The sequence below is a fragment of the Amia ocellicauda genome, chromosome 12 (assembly GCF_036373705.1).
Source record: "Amia ocellicauda isolate fAmiCal2 chromosome 12, fAmiCal2.hap1, whole genome shotgun sequence".
Lineage (NCBI taxonomy): Eukaryota > Metazoa > Chordata > Actinopteri > Amiiformes > Amiidae > Amia > Amia ocellicauda.
This window is the reverse complement of record NC_089861.1, coordinates 32,713,830-32,734,978: the sequence shown is the minus strand read 5'-3', so window position 1 is coordinate 32,734,978 and position 21,149 is coordinate 32,713,830. Positions and strand designations below refer to the sequence as shown.

The 21,149-nt window shown below is 43.7% G+C and overlaps 1 protein-coding gene and 1 long non-coding RNA gene across 2 annotated transcripts; both read right to left on the bottom strand.

The window, feature by feature from the left end:
- Window positions 1-3,043: 3,043 nt before the first annotated feature.
- On the bottom strand, window positions 3,044-5,969 carry apoc2 (apolipoprotein C-II). The gene is made up of 4 exons (XM_066719381.1): window positions 5,831-5,969; window positions 4,763-4,829; window positions 4,404-4,566; window positions 3,044-3,928 (listed from the first exon to the last, which is right to left on the bottom strand). The coding sequence occupies exons 2-4, from the start codon at window positions 4,809-4,811 to the stop codon at window positions 3,838-3,840; spliced, it is 303 nt and encodes a 100-aa protein (XP_066575478.1). The 5' UTR covers window positions 4,812-4,829; window positions 5,831-5,969; the 3' UTR covers window positions 3,044-3,837.
- Window positions 5,970-9,702: 3,733 nt separating this feature from the next.
- On the bottom strand, window positions 9,703-14,822 carry LOC136764974 (uncharacterized). The gene is made up of 2 exons (XR_010821281.1): window positions 10,899-14,822; window positions 9,703-10,696 (listed from the first exon to the last, which is right to left on the bottom strand). It is a non-coding gene; the product is annotated as an uncharacterized LOC136764974 (long non-coding RNA).
- Window positions 14,823-21,149: the final 6,327 nt, after the last annotated feature.

Sequence of the window (21,149 nt, the reverse complement as noted above, 5' to 3'; positions counted from 1 at the left end):
TCAGCTACTGATCTAATCAAAATTCATTCAAATATATATATATATATATATACACACTCACCTAAAGGATTATTAGGAACACCATACTAATACTGTGTTTGACCCCCTTTCGCCTTCAGAACTGCCTTAATTCTACGTGGCATTGATTCAACAAGGTGCTGAAAGCATTCTTTAGAAATGTTGGCCCATATTGATAAGATAGCATCTTGCAGTTGATGGAGATTTGTGGGATGCACATCCAGGGCACGAAGCTCCCGTTCCACCACATCCCAAAGATGCTCTATTGGGTTGAGATCTGGTGACTGTGGGGGCCAGTTTAGTACAGTGAACTCATTGTCATGTTCAAGAAACCAATTTGAAATGATTCGACCTTTGTGACATGGTGCATTATCCTGCTGGAAGTAGCCATCAGAGGATGGGTACATGGTGGTCATAAAGGGATGGACATGGTCAGAAACAATGCTCAGGTAGGCCGTGGCATTTAAACGATGCCCAATTGGCACTAAGGGGCCTAAAGTGTGCCAAGAAAACATCCCCCACACCATTACACCACCACCACCAGCCTGCACAGTGGTAACAAGACATGATGGATCCATGTTCTCATTCTGTTTACGCCAAATTCTGACTCTACCATCTGAGTGTCTCAACAGACATTGAGACGCATCAGACCAGGCAACATTTTTCCAGTCTTCAACTGTCCAATTTTGGTGAGCTTGTGCAAATTGTAGCCTCTTTTTCCTATTTGTAGTGGAGATGAGTGGTACCCGGTGGGGTCTTCTGCTGTTGTAGCCCATCCGCCTCAAGGTTGTACGTGTTGTGGCTTCACAAATGCATACCTCGGTTGTAACGAGTGGTTATTTCAGTCAAAGTTGCTCTTCTATCAGCTTGAATCAGTCGGCCCATTCTCCTCTGACCTCTAGCATCAACAAGGCATTTTCGCCCACAGGACTGCCGCAAACTGGATGTTTTTCCCTTTTCACACCATTCTTTGTAAACCCTAGAAATGGTTGTGCGTGAAAATCCCAGTAACTGAGCAGATTGTGAAATACTCAGACCGGCCCGTCTGGCACCAACAACCATGCCATGCTCAAACTTGCTTAAATCACCTTTCTTTCCCATTCAGACATTCAGTTTGGAGTTCAGGAGATTGTCTTGGCCAGGACCACACCCCTAAATGCATTGAAGCAACTGCCATGTGATTGGTTGGTTAGATAATTGCATTCATGAGAAATTGAACAGGTGTTCCTAATAATCCTTTAGGTGAGTGTATATATATATATATATATATATATATATATATATATATATATATATATATTCCCTATTCAACTGTTTTTAGATTTTGGTTAAAATAAATGTTAAAGTTTATACTGTATATACTGCAATTAAGTTGGAAATGATACTATGTAACCATTAATGCTCATATCTCCTGCCAGGGCACTTTCAGCTACTGTTGCTCTCCTGACAGGTGCATTAATGGTAAAGTGTGCCTGTGGATTATTAATATTAAACTGCTTTTTGAAAACCTTTTGGTTTAAGAACCATGCATGCACACTTGTTTCTGTGTGCTAGCAGGCAGCTACACTATACTTTATTTAGTAAAATAGCCTATACGTATGAGTAAACAGCTTGTCTCTGATGGTTGCAAATATAATTTTAAACACAGATGTAATTTTTCAGTTGTGCAGACAATTAACAATTGCAGCTTGTGATTTGTGGAGAATATTAAAAAATTATGTTTTACCAAATGCTACACATACATAAACATACATATATTTATATACATTTTTAACACTTTGATTTAACTTTATGTAACAAAATATACTGAATTTACACTGCTGGTTACAGATTAGATTAGAGGAAAGTGTCCCATAACCAAACAAGTGAGCTATTACGCACATTTTATAGTTTAGCGATCTGGGACTGTGATTGTGTAGGGACTGCAATCTGTGTCTGTCTTTTCTATGTGTTGGCAGTGGGTAGTTCTTGTTGAATGTTATTGATGTTAGTAAGTTGGACATAGTAACACCCCTGCGGGTATAGGGGGAGCGCCAAGATTGGGGGAGCCAGTCATGGGGTGCAAGGGCATATATAAGGGTGCTCCATTTCCTGCCCGACAGAAGTAGTTCAGAAGCAGAGAGAGTGTTAGGAATAGTGATGTTTTTGGAAAAGCTGTTGTGTTAACTCAGAGTCTCTCATTATTTGTTTTGACGGTGAATCCAAGTACCCAGTCCCACAAAACACCAATACTGCAGATTTTTTTTGACAGCTAAATTGGATAAAATGCAACATAGCATGTAGTAATTAAAAATATATATAATAACTTCACTGCATTATCCATTTTTTTATTTGTTTTATTGTGAAGTGCTCTATAAGCAAGTTTTCATTTAGCTGGTGTTAATTTTGTTTTTGTAACCAACCACATAATAACACAGACCAGAAGCATAAATGATCAATATCTGGATACTGAAACAGTATGATGGTTGAAGATTATTTTTTTTTCAACTTTAGATATTAGTAAGTTTATGGTGCCTAGATGATCTAACATAAATACTTGCATCTAGATTTTCAGTCGTTTGCGAGGGAAGCGTAATTAATAGGAAATGTTCCTATATGGGCTGCACTGTCTCATGCATTTGCGTGTTGAAGCCCCAGTAGTAGAAGGAATAGACGGTCTCGTGGGGTGCACTTAATCCTGCTACTCCGGGGTCATTCTTGTATCTTGATCACGATCAATGGGTCAAAGGTCGGTGAACCCGGTTAAAACGCACCGGAATTTTAAGGACTGTAAGGCATAGAAGGACCGCCGGTGTTCACGCGTTGTTACCGACAAACCAAACATCAACCAATCGTGAGCTTCATAAACAAACAAACTTTATCATTATAATATAGCTTCCCCACCCCCTACAATACTGTGGCTGGAACCAGTACAGTTAACAGCTGGAGTTTCTTACCCTCACTCCTCCCTCTTCACTGGAAAATATCTACCACCCTCGCCCCCCCTCCCCTCCCTCTCCCCGAAAGAAAGGACACAAGCCAGCGATTTATACAAACACACAGGTTTTACTGGGGTGCAGCAGGCCGGACACTGAGCACAAACCTCTTACAGCAACAGAGCAAGTGAGATACATCCAGACTTGTCCCCAAAGCATATGATACAGCAACACCAGAATGTACAGTACTGGGGGAGGGAGACAGGGGGCGAGAGTGTGTTCTCACTCCAGGTGACAGTGGTACAGCACACCATTCTGCCCTGTCGTAATCTGCCCTTTACTGTACTATACTGTAGTGTTGTGTTGTCTCGCTGCTCTGAACTGTACTGTATTATACTGATTTGTACTGCATTCAATTAATTAATGCATCTTTATTTCCCTTTTCTTCATTTATAAAATGCTGTCAAGTCTGTTTTGTAACCTGGTGTTTCTTAGAGACTGGCTTTTGTTTACATGATTATGCAAAACTATTGGAGACCTGCTGCTATTTGACACCCGGCGAGTATTCGAAGTTTTACGGTATTTACCTGCACTATACTGAATGTAACTGGACTTGACTGCAGTGAGCTTTAGATGCCTGTGCTCCTTTGCTCTGAGCTTAATGACAGTTATGAGTACAGTGTAATGTATTGCACTGCATTACACTTTACTGTACTGTACTGTAATACACTGCACTTTACTGCACTACACAGTACTGTACTGCACTTACCTATTCTACTGTGCCCCCATACACTAGTGGCTGCATCCAGTCCAGGGGGGCTGCTGTTAGAGAAGGGGTCAGGGGTCAGAGTGGTGACTTGGGGGAGGTCATAGGTTAGAGTGGTGACCTGCAGGGGGGTGGGGGTTACTGCTGGGGGTAGATGTAGTAGTAGACCTGGTCATGCAGGACGCCAGCGTAGGTGCCCACGGCTGAGGCCGTCTCATCGTAAATGCTCCTGGGAGGAGAGGAGAGGAGAGGAGAGAGAGAGGGAAGACATTTTCAATCAGGCCCTGGGTCAGTGGAGTAAGGTGTGTTGTGACTACACTGTAGTGCAGTATATATAGTGTAGGGTAGAGCAGTACATTATAGTGCAAATATATTATAGTGTATACACTACACTGCCCTATAGGGCAGTATATTATAGTGTAGTGCAGTATATTATAGTGTAGTATAGTGGAGTGTAGTTCAATGCAGTATATTATAATGTAGTATAGTGTAGTTTAGTGTGGTATATTATAGTGTAGTGCAGTATATTAAAGTGGAGTTTAATGTAGTGCAGTATATTAAAGTGGAGTGGTGTGCAGTATATTATAGTGGAGCGGAGTGCAGTGGAGTGCAGTATTTTATAGTGGAGTGCAGTGCAGTATATTACAGTGGAGTGGACTGTAATGCAGTATATTATAGTGGAGTGGAGTGGATTGAGTCCGTACTTTGCCTTCTCCTGCAGATCCAGTTCCTTAGCTTTGTTCACCCAGTTGCTGGCCAGGGACGTTGTATAGTCCCAGTACCCCCAGAGAGTGCTGCTTAACCTGTCCACCACCGTGGACTCTGGGGTGGGGGCCTCCCGTCGAGTCACACGGAAACTCTCCACACCTGTGGAGGAAGGGAGAAAGGGAGGGGTGTGAGCTGTAGATGTGAATGCTGTGCATTGTAGGTAAAATATATTGCTACATTCATTTAATTCCTGGAGCAGGGTCAGTACAGTCCAGTAAGCAGGGTCTCCAGCCCTGGTCCTGGAGAGACACAGAACAGTGCAGTAGGGGTATGTATATGACATCAGTTGCCTCACCGTAGCAGAGTAAGGCCATAAGCACCGTGACTGTGAGGAACTTGTTCATCTTTTGTTCGGTCAGGACCTGTAAGAGATGATAAACGGAACAGCAAGTCAGAGGAGCTGTTATGTGTGTGCACCAGGCGGCACTGTTTCCTAAATATAGTATAACGTGTTCAGTTTGAGTTCCTCCAGTAAATAAATAGTAACACTATCTAGTCATTAAAGTATTTGAAAATACTTTGTCTGCTTGTGGCCGCACGGTTCGCATGGAATATTATTGAGTATGCCCCTGCTGCTGTGTCAGGTAGTATAATGATCTGTAGGTGCAGTGAACTGTGTGTAGCAGCATGTGATCAAATCCCTGACGCGTAATCGGGGGGGTCTAATCCTCTACAGCGGTGGCTAGTGCTGCTTCATATGAAATTGCGCGTGTGTGTGTGTGTGTGTGTGTGTGTGTGTGTGTGTGTGTGTGTGAGGATGGTTGAGTAACGTAGATTAGCACTGTTTTATGTAAATGTCACATTTCCATTATTTTAAATATATAAAATAATGGAACATCTGTAAAGATTTTCTTCAAATAACACATTATTCCCATATTTAATGAAAATACACCTCACTTCTAGCAAGTTGCAAATAGCAAGTTGCCTTCTTTAACTACCATTGCTCAAAACAACTTTCATCCCCCTGTCAAACCTTGTACCTTCTGGTGACGTCGACTTTGTACTACTCTAGGTAAAACGTGCAGTCACGCGCATTAGTGTATTAAATGTTATATTTAAATGTTTAGATGAAAATGTTCTGTCTTTACGGGTCTATTTCACATGTACGTCCACGTCCAGGTGTGTGAGAGTTTTGACCTTTATTGCTGGAACTGTTCCAGCCCTGTGCAGCGTAAAGACCTGCGCGCAGGAGAAGCGCTGGAAAGCCGTTAATGCAACTAAAACAGAACTTAATAAACGGGATAGCAATAAATATATCACATTTAAAAGAACACCATAAAGAACCTAATGACACAAACGTGTTAAACAATCTTTTGAAAAACGACAATATCTTAAAATGTAGCAAATTAGCAACTGAACTTACCTTTGACTAAGATTTCCTCTCTCTCTTCCCCAAAGCTCTTCGGGAGCAGGATTTACTGAATGAATAGGACACTATCTTCCCCCCGCCTCTCTCTCTCTCTCTCTGTTTGTCTGTGTGTATCTTTCTTTCCCCGTGTGTCTCTGTTTATATAGAGTTAAATGTGTTTGGGTCTGTTTGCAAAGCGCGGTCCGCTGCGATAAGCAGCCGGTCCGCGCTGTGTTGTCCGTCCCGTACCAAAGTCCCGTCCAGTGCGCCGGTCAGTAAACACAGTGGCGATACAGGTTGATCGGGTTCGTGACCTCGAGGTTGGCAAGGGGAATAAGTAAATAATATTAAGTTAAGTGCTGACATGACTGCTGAAGAAATGTCAAGTTTTCCCACGTCGGCGATCAGTACAATCATACATACCTACGCACAGCTTTACGCACGCATCCACATGCACACATACATGCAGCTATAGCCTAAACACACATACACAAATGCACGCACCCATACACACACACTCACAAATTATGTTTTTCAATTGAGATTGCTCTACGTATGTCTATATTCATTATGTTAATGCTTAGTTGGGTTCAAGGTACATTCCGTAGGTCGTGTGTGCATAACGGTGAGCGCTATTACAGATTCCGCAGTTGAAACGCAAACATTAAAAATATGTTGGGCATCTCTATGCAGCGGCCAGGTCACTGCAAGGAAAAGTATTTTGCCAGTTGTTGGGGTCGTTGCTCTTTGGCCGAGCTCTTATCTTGGGGTAGTACTAAGTCCGCCTGCACACGTCGGTATATCTCTGAGTGTGTAAACAGGGACTCGGGGTTGGTGATTATTTAATATTTACTCCGGGGTCGTGGGTACAGAATAGTCGGTGACAAGGCTTAATAAACACACATACAGACAGTCCGGAAACCCCAAAGACTGCAGTCTTTGCCTCTCTCTCTCTCTCTCTCTCTCTCTCTCTCTCTCAAATTAAAATTAAAATGTTGCTTTATTGGCATGAATTACAATGGCACTGTTGCCACAGCAGTTTTACACAGATCTCACAATGAAACTGAATAACAAGAACAACACATGTTCATGACAACACTAATAATGATAAGAGTAATAGCAGAACACCCGTTATCAGCCATGGGTCCAGGGCCTGTAGGTGTCTGCCTGTGCAGTGCTTTGCCAAGGCACACTGTGGCCCCTCAGGTCACTACATTTTTTGCCACTAGTGGGGCTGTGTGTCCTTCTCCCAGGACAACTTTTAGGTAATGTGTTGGTCAGTTGGCTGGGTATAATGGGGGAGAGATTGGGTGATTGCTTGGTTAAAAGTCTCCCTTATTGGTGCATATTTGTCTCAGTGTCCACAGCGCCGGTCCTCTCTGGGCAGCCTGGTCTGCCTGTGTCGGCCAGTTTCTCTGGCCAGGCTGTGGTCACTGAGCCTGTACTGTACTGACAGTACTCAGCCAGGTTATATTCTCCATTACGTTTTTTTAACTGCTTTGGTACTATTATCAATAGTGTGATTTTTCAAAACTCTTAGTACAAAACTACAAACTGATCACACTTGTAAAACAGCAAATCTTACATTAAAAACAACTGATTGTGCTTTAATTTGGTTTGTAAACATCTTTCACCACAAGATCATTGAGTCAACCACTATGTTTTTTATGAAATACAATGAGTACATTGGTTAAGTCATCCAAACACAACATAGGGCAATTTTCTAATAACTATGTAGATTGCTGTCCTGATGTCTTATTTCACAGTACATATTAAGGATATTTACAAGTTATATATTTTTGTAAAATTAAGTTTTTACTCTATTCTGCACAGTAAAACATTTATATATATATATATTTATTTATATAGTAGTTTTGAACTATAAAGCAGTTGTTCGCCCACACCCCTTCTTTCTGCTGGGTGGTTAAAGTCGTCCTTGAAATGGGACAGGAAGACCCTCAGGGAGCGTGTGATGGACCCATGGTGATTCCATATTGCAGACGTCCATTGCAAAGCTTTCCCAGTCAGGAATCGTTTGGAAAGGCTGTGGGTTTTTTGATAAAATACAAAAGATAGAAATAGAAATCCCTCGCATCTATCTAGATTGCCATAAAAATTTTCCAGAATGGTGAGGTGCACAGACCATGCCCCTGTTGCAGGAGCAGCAGCAGCAGGAAGGGCAGCAGCAACAGCAGCGGCAGGGACTGCAGCAACAGGGGTTGTAGCTGCTGAAGCAGACGATTCAAGGTGTCTACAATTTGTTGAAGTTTGGCGTCATGGTCAGTCAGTCAGACATCTTGGGCAGCCATGACAGACTGCAATTCAGATTTCTTAGCTGGGTCCATATTACAATTTGATATGTAAAACATAACGATTAGTGGTTATGAATCGAGTGTGTAGTTCAATTACAAAAGTAGTCAACACCTTGTGATTTGGCACATTTTGTTCCCCTTAGTACAGTACTATCCATAGTTAGTCTGTAGCTGGAGCAGGACTAAGTTAGTCCCATACTTAGTCTCCTCTAGAGGGCAGTAGCAGTGATTTTGGGGTTCATTGCAATGGAGACCTTTTTTAGTCCACAGTTGGGGACTAACTTCAGCCGCCAAGTTCATTGCAATGGGTATTAAACTTGCGTACTAGTTTAGTACGGAGCTGCATACTTACCACAGGATCATCTCCAGTTACTATGCAGCTTTCAGTTTGTTGCAATTGACCCGTAATGTCTATGCAGTGGCACCACTTGGACTGTTTGGTAATTAAAAGAACAGCCTACCGGTATTAAGAAATGAACCCCATGCCTTTTGCGCACGCGTGCTTGTGTACGTGCTGCTGTTGTCAGATGCATAGAGCTGAACTGTAAAGGCCACGATACACTATGAAATTTCCATGAAATCCTGTATGCCAATCATTGAAAGTATATACCAAAGTTGCCTTATAGGGGCCCTGCTGGCAGGACGAAGACCCGCCCCTGGCGTCTGTGAAAAGTCTCTTCCTGACTGCAGCTGTCTGCCATTTCTTCACCAGAAAGGTCGTCTGGTCCTCCTAATCTCAGCTCGTTACCTGAATAAAAGACACCTGGGAGCCAGAAATCTTGCCGATTGATAGGGGATCAAATACGTATTTCCCTCATTAATATGCAAATCAATTTATAACTTTTTTGAAATGCGTTTTTCTGGATTTTTTGGTAATTCTGTCTCTCACTGTTAAAATACACCTACCATTAAAATTATAGACTGATCATTTCTTTGTCAGTGGGCAAACGTACAAAATCAGCAGGGGATCAAATACTTTTTCCCCCTCACTGTATAGCACGTCAAGTCCCGGACAGGGCAAAGTGTGTAGTCTGCGGTCCTCATCCGATGTATGTGGAGGGGATAGAAAGACTCCAGGAGAAGAGGTTAGTTTATGTGGAACGCCGACACGACATTGGGTAGGAAGGCCGGATTCATCCTCAGAGTGACTCTGTCGTTGCTTCCCGAGAAGATTAGACAGGCTTTATCCACAGACAAGGCACCAATTTCTCTTTGTCAATGTTATCGCTACCAAGAAAGCTACCTTGAGCGAGAGGAAGCGAAGCTCCATTGTGGAGATGGGCTCAAAGGGAGCACTGCTCAGTCCTTTCAGCACTAATTCCAAGTCCCAGGCTGGAATTGTGTCCTTTATTGGTGGTCTCAAGCATCTCACACCTTTCAGAAACTGGATCACCAGGAAATGGGCTCCTGGGGAAACATTGTCAATCTTATTGTCACACCCTAGTGGGTGCTTAGGGGTGACTACACTACCCGACCACGCCACCCCCTTTGATATACGAGGGAGGAGCTCGTCTACCCACTCCAATGCTTTCCCCGGCAGGCTCGACGGAACCCCAAGACACTCACACAGGCAGGTAACATAACAATATTTATTTAACAAGCTCCAGGCAGGGCATGAAGACTGTCCTGGATAAATGTACAGGATTATCTATGTAAAAATAACTATGTAAAACCTAGTTAAAAACCACCTTTAATAATAGGGGCAATAAAACACTAAAAACCCTATCCAAACAAATAACCAAAAATAAGAAAGAGAAAAGGATGCTAGTAAAATCCTATAAAACTACTATTCCTATACAAATATATCTCCTGTACAAAAGAAACTAATAACTCTTCTCCTTCCTCTCGCAGATATCAATACTCCAGTAACACAGGTAAGTGGTTCTAACTCCTCATCCGCTTTCTCGCGGCCCGACAACACCCTGGTGGCCAGACGGACAGCTGCAGACTGGAAATGAAAGACCTCAGGTAAGGAGAAAAAAGAATTAATGTTCACAGTCCGTTCCTCGCCATGACTCTGCAATATGACCCACAATAATATTCTTCTCTAGATATAGCTGAACGTGGCAAATACCAGGGAAGAGGGGATGCACACAGTTCCAAATAAAGCGGAGTTTAATAGTACGAATGCGTATGGCTCTTAATTTTCGTGTTCCAAGCCGCTTTACTCGTGCGCTCCCTAATTTCCACTCTGCATACAGTCAAGAAAACCCATGGACTTAGCTGCTCGAAGCTCTCGCAGTCACTGCTCTGCTGCCAAGTCCTTAATGTATCTCATCGCCGTCTCCGGATTCAGAGTCTCCGTTGTACTATTTGTAATCCACTGGAAGATAAGGAGTTCATCAGACCCGCAAAAGTCTCCTCTGCTCCCCTCTCCAGCACTGGCTTTGTTTCTGCGTCCGCTGTTCACCACCTCACAAGCAGCGCCGTCTGTGAACCTCTATGTCTGTCTTCTGCTGAACGATCCCTCTCAGCTTATATGTCCAAGCAGAGAACCAGGGTGCAGGTGAAGGTGATTGGGAGAGATTATGCAGGTAGGTCCAGGTGAGAATGTATCTGGTGGCGTGTTCTGGGCCGAACAAAGGAAAAAACGATTAGAAACCCAATAACCCAATTAACATGGAAAATAATAAAACCAAAATAAGGAAGTAAAAGAACATACTTCATAAATGAAAATAAACTAATAAATGTATAGTGCACACAACAATATAAAAGTGAAAGAAACAAATACATTAATTAACTAATTAGTGCTTAAATTGCCCGTTACGCACCTCCCGTGACTATCATGGCATGCTAAGGTGACAGCCAGATAAACTTTCAGCGTGGATGCAGAATTGTCTTGGAGCAGAAAGACTCCCCTGGAGAGAATGTCCGCCGCTGTATTGGATATGCCTGGTAGGTGAATTGCCCGTATGGAGCAGAAAATGTCTTGCGCCCACAGAAGAAGTCTACACACTACACGATGTATTCTGGGGGAGAGTAGGCCTCCCTGGTGGTTGATGTAGGACACCACTGACGTGTTGTCCGTCCGAACCAGGACGTGTCTGTCTTCCAGACCATGGTGAAAGTGGTGCAGCAGCGCACTGCTTGCAGCACCTGTACGTTGATGTGTGTGGCTGACCAGAGGACGCTCCACAGTCCTTTGACTCCCCTGCCCTCCCCAGCCTGTTCCAGAAGCATCTGTGGTGATGACTTCCCTTCTGTGTGGGTATCTGAGGGGGGAGCCGAGGTGCAGATTGTTCTGATTTCTCCACAAGGACAGTGCCTGCCAGACACCAAACTCACCACCTCGGTCTCCTCGTTGAAAGATGGAGGATCAGAGATATCTGAGCATGATGCCACATGGGACAGCGCTTCTTCCGGTGCTGGTGGTGGTGGCAGCTGAGGGAGGGCATCCTCTTCCAGTGGAAGTCATGCCCACACGGGTGGAGGCTAGCCTATGCTTAAATTCCTTGAACTCCCTGAGCAGAGGCACCCTCCCTGGAGAGCGCCTGCAAGGAGTAGGACCAATCAATCAATACATTTTTATTTGTATAGCGCCCTTTGCAGGTAGCCACAGAGTGCTTTACAGACTGGAAAACATACAACAAAGTACAGAAAAATAAAATGCATAAATACAATAAAGTAAAATAAATAAATATAGACCTGTAAACAGTTTACATGATCTAAAATAAAGTGAACATTTAAATAAATAAACCATTTAGGAGAGAAAAACAAAAAACTCCTATGGATGACATGTAGGAGAAAAATGAAGGTTTGAGATAGGTCAATAGTGTTTTAGTAGGTTAGGGTCGGCACTGGATTTCTTAAGAAGTGGTTTAATTACAGCTATTTTAAACGATTCGGGAACAGATCCTGAGGATAAAGAGGCATTAATAATATTGTGTATTAGGTGAATAATTAATTTCAGAGATTGTTTAGTAGGTATAGGGTCTAGTGCGCAAGTTGTAGTTTTCATTTGAGTAATTACAGAGACCAAATGTAAATCCTGGTGATTTACTGTGTTAAACGATTCCAAGGTAGGCAGGGGCAGAGAAGGACTGCAGGCATCGGCTATAGTATTTGTGTATGTTTCCAGTTCTATCTGTTTTCTAATGCCGTTAACTTTGCTATTGAAATGGTCCATGAAGTCATTGCAGGTGATATTGGGGGGATGACCTCTGAAGGCTTTACCTGCTGATTAGTAAGTGTCACTATTGTGTTAAAAAGAAAACGCGTGTTATTCTTATGCATCTCTATTAAATCGGAGTAGTAGGCAGTCCTAGCTTGTATCTTATTATACTGTCATTCCATGCCATATGGAAGACCTCTAGTTTTGTTGCTCTCCATTTACGCTCATATCTACGGCATTCTGTTTTAAGTGACCGAGAGTGCTCGTTAAACCATGTTGAGTGTATCGTTGGTTTAATTTGTCGTGCCCTTAATGGGGCTGCTGTATCTAAAGCAGTGCATAGTGTATTGTTGAAATTATTTAATGATTAATCTACAGATCCTGTTTTGATAAAGCTAACATTTGGCAACAGAGTAGTAAATTTATGAATAGCAGTAGGATTTAGGCAACGAGTTTCTAGGTTCCACTCCTGTATGTCTGATTCTACTCCAGGTAGCTCAAAATGTCAGAAATCGGCTGTTTTTTTGATAATATAATTAGGTTGTGAATCTGTACCACGGGTAATAACTAGATCTAGTATGTGATTGTGACGATGTGTGGGTCCTGACACATGCTGAGTGAAGCCTACAGACTCCAATAGGGACAAGAAACTAAAAGTGAGGGGGTCATCTTTAATGTCAATATGTATGTTAAAGTCCCCCAAAATAATGAGTTTATCATAGTGTATGGCTAAGTTAGATAAGAGATCGCTAAATTCGGTCATAAAAATGGAATAGGGGCCTGGTGCCGTTAAACAGCTATAAGCTGAAGAGGTGGATTAAGCCTAAATTCTACGTGGTGAATTTCAAAACATGTGAAGCTGTCTAATGGCTTAATAGATAGGCGCAGGTCTGTACAGTAGATGGTGACTAGGCCCCCCCCACGGCCTGTTGTACGGGCCCTCTGGCACTAAGAGAAGTCATTAGGGGCGGCTTCTACTAATGGAATAGTGTTGTCTGGTCTTAACCAGGTCTCAGTCAAGGTGAGCATGTCTATGTGTGTGTCAATTATGGTGTAATTTATTAAGGCTGCTTTTCTAGGTAGTCAGCGAATGTTTAAGACTGCAAACTTATACATTGGAGAAGTGATTTGAGCAGGGAATTTCTGTTGTGTAGTTTTAACTTTTATTATTGTTAAAGCGAGGGCACCGAGAGGAAGGAATACATTCAAGCCTATGAAAAATTACTGTTTTAATAGGATAACTATTCATTTTGTTAGTATAAGATTTAATTTCAAGACTATGTACTTTATTGGATGCCCACAGGCAGGGATCTAGGATCGGGGTCAGGCTATGCTGGAAGTTACAGGCAGACTGCAGTGTAGGACTGCGAGGCTGCAGCCTGACCGGTGCTCTGAGGAGTCACATTTTTAAACAACTAGCTATATTATCAGATAACATTAGAGCTCCTCTCCAGCTAGGATGGAGCCCATCTCTTCTGTATAAGCCAGGCCTTTCCCAAAAACAATCCCAATTGTTCACAAAAGTGAAATTATTTGATGCACACCAGCTTGTCAACCAGCGATTTAGAGAGGACAGCCTGCTAAAGGCCTCATCCCCTCTGTGTAGTGTTGGTAGCGGGCCGGAAACAATTATATTCTGACATAGTTTTTTCACTGTCTTCGTTATCGTTAGTGCCAGCGTGAATAACCAGAGTAGAAACTTTACCCCTGGGCAGTTCGTCTAATTTAACTTCGATGTCAGAGACTCTGGATCCCAGGAGGCATTTTACTTCTACTGCTGGTGACACAATCTTTATATTTCTAACTATGGAGTCTACAATAATGAGCACCTTCTCAGCAGTCGCACCGCCGAGGGGTTCAAATCTGTTTGCGCTCCGGATGGGAGACTGGTGCGCCGGAGCTCTAGCTTTTGATTTCGTGCTTCTAGAGCCCCTTGTTACCGAGACCCAGCGATCCTGCTGTGACTGTGGATCCGCCGTTGTGAGCCTATCGCTGGCTACAGAGCACGAATCCGGGGTTCTACAGACAGAGTCTATCCAATTTTCGGCCTCTTTTATTTTTCTAAGAGTATCTACCAACACGCCTACTTGTTCTGCCAACTCCTTATTAACTACGTATTTTGTGCATGTAAAATTATCGTTATGGTCGGTGGATCTAACCATGGTAAACATGCTGCACGACAAACGGTAAATGGCATTAGAAAAATACATATTAGCAGTACTCCCCTTTTGTGTGTCGCTGTTGTTTTTGCTCAACTTGTGGGAGGTAGATCCATGGTATAGGCACTCCTGTGTGTGTCGCTCTTGTTGTTGTTGCTTCACTTCAGGGGCGCAGAACTCCCGGTCACGTCCGCACGTCTGCTGTCTTGCTCGATCGCTCGAGAGGGGGAGATGGACTGCACCCTTACTGGTGAAGCCCGGGAGGAAGATGACTGCCGCCTGTCCTGCCTTGGCGGAGAAGCACTTGCGGGGGGTCCGCACGTAGCCAAGCCCACAGAAGAGCGGTGGGCGGAGCTTCTGCTGCGGCAGCTGGTCGTCAGGGGGTTCCTGGCCCTCTTACGGCGCGTGGCCTCCGTAAAAGCTGTGCAGTGTACACAGCCCCCTTCTCCCGTCAGTGTGCTCTGGGCATGCTCCTCATTCAGGCAGCAGAAACACCGGTGAAATGCACCCTTCAGTTTCATCCCGATTAGAAGATCCATCTCTATGTCTCTTTTGTCCAGACCCTCTATGTGGATTGACAGCTCCTGAGGCAGAAGACTTCACCAAACTCCTCAGTGCAGATACTGTTCACCTCAATGTTTTTGTTGAGGTTGTCGACCCCGAGGATCGAGAGGTCGACACGGGTGTCCAGAGGTCAATAGAAGGTTGATGTGATGAATTTGAGGTCGAGCAGTCAATAGAGTGGCACGAAGGTCAACGGATTTGGTTGAGCGGTCGACAAAGTTAGTCGAGGTCAACAAGGGATGGAAGAGAGGTGAAAATCCGAGGTCAATGTCGACAGAGAGGTCGAGGGATCAATAATGTGGTCAAGGGATCAACAGAGTCGGTTGAGGTCGACGTGTTGGTCGAGGTCGACAGTGTCGAGTTGTTGTGGTAGAAGAAAGATTTGGAGTCGGGTGTTCTAGTCAGAATTTATTACGTGCACGGGAGGAACAGTGCAACACAGAACTCAAAGGATTTTAGGCTTGCATGACACTGTTCCCCAAAAGACAGAACAAAGCTTTTATACCCCCTCTGGGACATACGCCCAAGGCGCCTTAACATTTTAGAAACAGTCTCTGAATGGCAATTTCTAATAACTAGCAGTGATTTCATTGGCATTCTAAACTAAGCCTTCCCATCTCATCAATATTTTAATCTTTACTCATGAATAACCTCTACATTGCCAGTTGCATTGGAAGATACTTTGCAGATAATACGTTGTGGGAAAGGAATGTGAACTGCTGATAACCAAGTTAGGAGTAACAGCACACCAAGGACAAAGGAAGGATAGGATTTATATATTTTTCCCCCACATTGTCGAGAGATTTCTTTGATGTGTCAAGCAGTTTAAAGTCCGGTGACAGAGGTCAAGCGGAATGGTCAGCAGACCAGCCACTGGAGGCTGCTCCAGTCTTCCCTTCCTCTCTTTCATTACTCGAATCTGTAAAAGAAGAATGGATGGTACAGGAGGTAATAATCGTACAGCAGATCTCAGTGGAGGGACCGAGGTCGTCTCCGAGCAAGACTCCTGCTGCACACTTATCTCCGAAGAGAAGCAATAGCACTTAAAAAGACCATAGTCTGTGCTCCGAAGAGGCAAAAAATTTGAATAATATTCCATAGAGGATTAGCAAAAATTAAACCGAAATCCGAAGAGCAGGTGAGCATACTTCTAAAAACTTTAATTCAATTGCAAGATAACAACACTAAAGCACTATCACAGGCAGGTGAAAGAAGAAATGGCAGGCAGATGCAGTCAGGAGGAGACTTTTCACAGATGCCAGGGGCGGGTCTTCCTCCTGCCAGCAGGGCCCTTATTGGGCAGCATTGGTGCATACTTTCAATGATTGGCAGGTCAGAAGGCTCTTCCCATTAGTTAATGGTTGTCTTTTGATGTCTTTTACAGTGTTGATTTATTTTGTACCTTAACAGCAGTGAATTCCGTGCAGGAGATGTGCATCGATCTCTACTGAGCTTCCACTTTTTGTGTATTTACTGTTTTAACTGTTACCCAGTACTAAAGACTACTAGCAGATTACTTTGTTTTCTATTATTGTTGAGCCATTGTAATGAAGTTGCCGATCCATAAAACTTGTGTGGAAGTAAGATAATATCGTCCAGCCAGATTAATTCGAAGTTTTCTACACTAATGACCTGAGAACTAAGGTAACCCACAGCTCTAAGTTACAGTTTATTTGTCTGGCACAAAATGCATTACCAGACTATGTAGATTAGTCACAGTGTTTTGCAAGGCAAAGGGAAGTAATGTATCAGTTAATGTAAAGAGTAATATGATGTGCTACATTTTAAAATAACTAATATGTAATACTAATATTATTAGTTTTTCTCAAGAAACGAATAACAACTAATATATTATATTTTATCAGTAATGACCCCAACACCAGTGTTTGAATTGAGGGTATGGGACCCCCCCATAAGAGAGAGAACTTTTAACTTGGGGGGGTCCCGATATTTTATTGAATAAAAATATAATTTTTTGTCGAAATGAATGCCTGGATACGAGACGACTTTGTCGGCTTCTTCCAATTTTCATCAGTGTTCCAGAATCAATTGTTTTTTCTTCAGTGACGTTCTAAACACGCACACGTGGGGAGCACGTCAATTGGTCTCCATCACGGATTCACTCACAGTGAATCAGTTACAGCAGCGACTGACATCGCGGAGACTGCTCGAGTTTTCACCAGTTAAGTAAGTGTGTACCAGCCGGACACATTTAGTGGAGACAGAGGGATTTGGAATGTGGTGTCCGGGCTTTATTTTAAGTCCAACAAAAAAACAACACAAAGGGGAGCAATGCAACAACAGCACACGACAGTGTCCACATAAATGGGGTGCTCCAGGCAATTAACAGGGATGCTTGTCAGATCTGTGTCACCGTAGTTAGCTCCCTCCCTCGGGGAAGGAGAGGGGTTAAATAGACAAGGCAGTGAGTGCCGTGAGTCTGCAGCCTCTTTGCAAGGGAGCGGACAACACAGCTGTGGCACATGAGCACCTAATCAGCGGCGCCAGCAGCAGCCATGCTGTGACAGACAGAGTGCCGTGTCACCCCCCCCCCCCCCCAGTAAAGGACTGCCCGACAGGCGGGACGAGAGAGAGAGAGAGAGAGAAGGGAGAAGAGGAAGGGACAAGGGAAGGGGAGGAAAAGGGATGGGAGAGGAAATCGGCATTGAGATGTTGTGGGCCGGGGCGGTGACGCACACGGAAGTTGAAGTCCTACAGGGTGAGATACCACCGGATGATGCGTTGGTTGGAGTATTTCATGCAGGGGGGCATGGTCCATTTCCAGGGTGGAGGGATGCCCCAGGAGGTAGTAGCAGAGCGTCTCGAGTGCCCACTTTATAGCGAGACACTCCTTCTCACTCTTCCTGGGGCAATAGTTTCTTGCTAAGAAAGACTATTGGGTGTTCTTCGCTGGTGGGGTCGGAGTACACAGTCCATCAGCCTTTGGAAAGTGGTTGGGGCTCCATGCAGCCCAAAAGGCATAGTGTGGAACTAGTACACACCCCGAGGAGTGGAGAAAGCGGTTCTCTCTTGGGATGCTGGACTGAGGGGGATTTGCCAGTATCCCTTGGTTAAGTCCAGTGTCGTAAAAAAGTGAGCAGCGCCCAGCCGGTCCAGCAACTTGTCCACACGGGGCATCGGAGGGGCATCAAACCTAGACACTGTGTTGAGCTCCCTATAATCAACGCAGAATCTAGTGCTGCCGTCAGGCTTTGGCACTAAGATTATAGGGCTACACCACTCTGACTGTGACTTCTCAATGACTCCCAGCTCCAACATCTTATGCACTTCTGCGTTGACAGCCTGCTTTTTGTAATAGGGGGTGCAATAGAGTTTCACGCACACCTCATAATTGACACCCCCTAAGCGGCATGTGACCACAAAGAGTCCCTGCCACTTAGCCAGCAGCTTAGGTGTTGAAGTTCGGAGTAACACCAATACCTTGTCCCCAGGTGTGAACGATCGTAACCGGGCTCCCCTGTTGTACAAGCGCTGTTGTCGCTCCTGGGCCTGTAAGAGATTCGACTGTGTAATTTTCCCCAGTGCCGAAAGTCGATCTCTCAGGGGTGGTCGTCTCCCAGTCCCCCTTTATTTAATCAAGGATGCCCCTCAGCCACCTCCCGTATAGCAGCTTGAAGGGAGAGAATCCGGTGGACGCCTGGGGAACCTTCCGTACAGCGAACAGCAGGGGCGGCAATAATTTGTCCCAGTCTGTGCTCACAAACTTACAGATCATATTTTTGAGTGTTTTATTAAAGCGCTCCACTAGTCGGTTTGGGGATGATAAATTGAGGTCCTGATGGACTTTATCCCCAGCAGCCTACAGAGGTCTCACATCACGTGTGACATGAAGGGAGTGCCCTGATCTGTCAGGATTTCCATTGGGATCCACACCCTAGTGAAGACCTTAAACAGCTCCTCGGCGATCCTAGTCGCTTACATTGTCCGTAGAGGAATCACAGGAGTGGCATAATCCACTATGACCAGCACAAATCGATACCCCGCTGAGCTTTTCTCTAACGGACCAACTAAGTCCATCCCAATGTGCTCAAATGGTATTTCCATGAGAGGCAGTGGCACCAGCGGAGCACTACCGCACTAGCATTGGTCTTTTGGCACTCTGGACAGACAGCACACCACCTTTCTATTTCTTTTTTGATGCCTGGCCAGAAGAACCGGTCCGTTATGCGGCTTAAGGTCTTGTCACGACCCAGGTGACCCGCCATAGGTACTTTGTGTGCAGAGAGAAACACACAGCACCTGTGCAAACGTGGTACCAGCAATTGTTTCATGACCGGGTCCCCCCCTCGATTTTTGGTTACTCTGTATAGTAAATCTTTTTCTACATGGAACTGGGGATACGAGCGTGCCCTCTGTGCATTCACTTCCCGGTGCCCCGGGAAGCCAGGCCATCCTGGACCAGTGTCTTGCTACAGCCAGAGTCCAGGAGGGCCTTGACTTCACGTCCTCCGATTCTGTGTTGCGAGGGAGCGGATAACACAGCTGCAGCACATGAGCACCTAATCAGCGGGCGCCAGCAGCAGACATGCCGTGACAGACAGCGGCCTGTCACAAAGTGTAAACATAAAATTCTTCTCTGATTTAGGATTGTTGACACTTTAGTTACTATAACTATCGATTTTTTCACCTTCGTGCTGAATATCAGCTCATTTGTAACGTAGCCAATAGCTATGTTTTTTTTAATCTATCAGACCATTGTAGGAAGCTATGCTATCGTTACTCTGAAAAACATGGTTAAATGGAGCAAACTTCGTCATTCTGAATGAAATTATTCCAGTTATTAATTTCTCCTCATTATGATTTGAAGAGAAAACAATGCTTAGACACTCATCTTTAATTTAATGTCAGCCTATTTGCATGTCATCTATTTGTGCTCTGCAAAGAAATGTTTTACCAACTGTTTTTTTTGTTATTGTCGCCTAAACCATATCTTCCTTATTTTATCATTGTGAGATCTAGCAACAATAAAAACTAATTTAAAAAAATATTATTACTGTGAAAGATTCAGGAAATGTAAAATTATATAGTGCATAAGAAATGCACCTGTGATGCATGTTTGTTCATCTAGGTCTAGCAGAGGTTAGACAGTGATAACTAGTTAAATATTTAATTGAAAATGCAATTGCTGTTGAAGGGGTGCTGTTGAAACTATCTGAGAAAAAGTTTGTGAACACCACTGTGTTTTGTTTGGGGTTAATAGTTTAATTGAAAACATAGGTTGTTTTGTTTATGTATGGTTATCATTGTAATGGTTGTTATTTTGAAGAGAGATTGTAAGAGATTTATTAAGGTATTTATGCCCATAGTCTTTTCTTGAAGGATAATGTCATTACGAAGAAGATACAACTTTTTTTTTTTTTTTGGCCATACCACCCCAACCCCCCCAGGATTAGGGGACTCCACATAAACTCTAATCCAATTTGAACACTGCCCAACACTGATAGCAAGCTTCTTACAGTAAAACCTGAAATTGCAAAAATAAATTTAATTATGGGACGATTCCGTATTATAAGTGATGGGTGGTGGATCCCAATGACCCAGTACAGTGATTCACTGTGCTATGAATGAGTGCTGTCCTTTGGATGAGAAATTAAACTGAGGTCCAGACTCTCTGTGGTCACTAAAAATCCCAGGGCATTTCTCGAAAAGAGTAGGGCTATGACCCCAGTGTCCTGACCAAATCTATGGCCCTAATCTATCAAGGACTCTTAAAAAATGTCCCAATATAATTGTCATTAATCTCTCTCTGCCCACCTCCCCACTGAGTAGCTCATGTGTGGTGAGTGTACTGGCACATTATGGCTGCCATCACATCATCCAGGTGGGTGCTATACATTGGTGGTGGTGGAGGTGGGACCCCCTAACATGTAAAGCTCTTTGAGAGTCTGAGATAGAAATGTGACAAACAAAGTCTATCAGTTCAAGAAACATACCAGAATTAGATAATGTTTCATCATGGCCAATTCAAAAGCTCCATAGAACTTTATACACTCAATGATGTGTGTAAGTATGTGTTGGTTTTTAGACACTTCTTAATTGTGCTGTTTTATGGTGTGTCGGTAAGCACTGTTAAGTTGAACAGCAGTATTCACTCTACCTAACATACCTAGACATATTTCACATGTTTTATGAACTCTAGAAACTTAATGCGTTTTGTATTTTGGAGG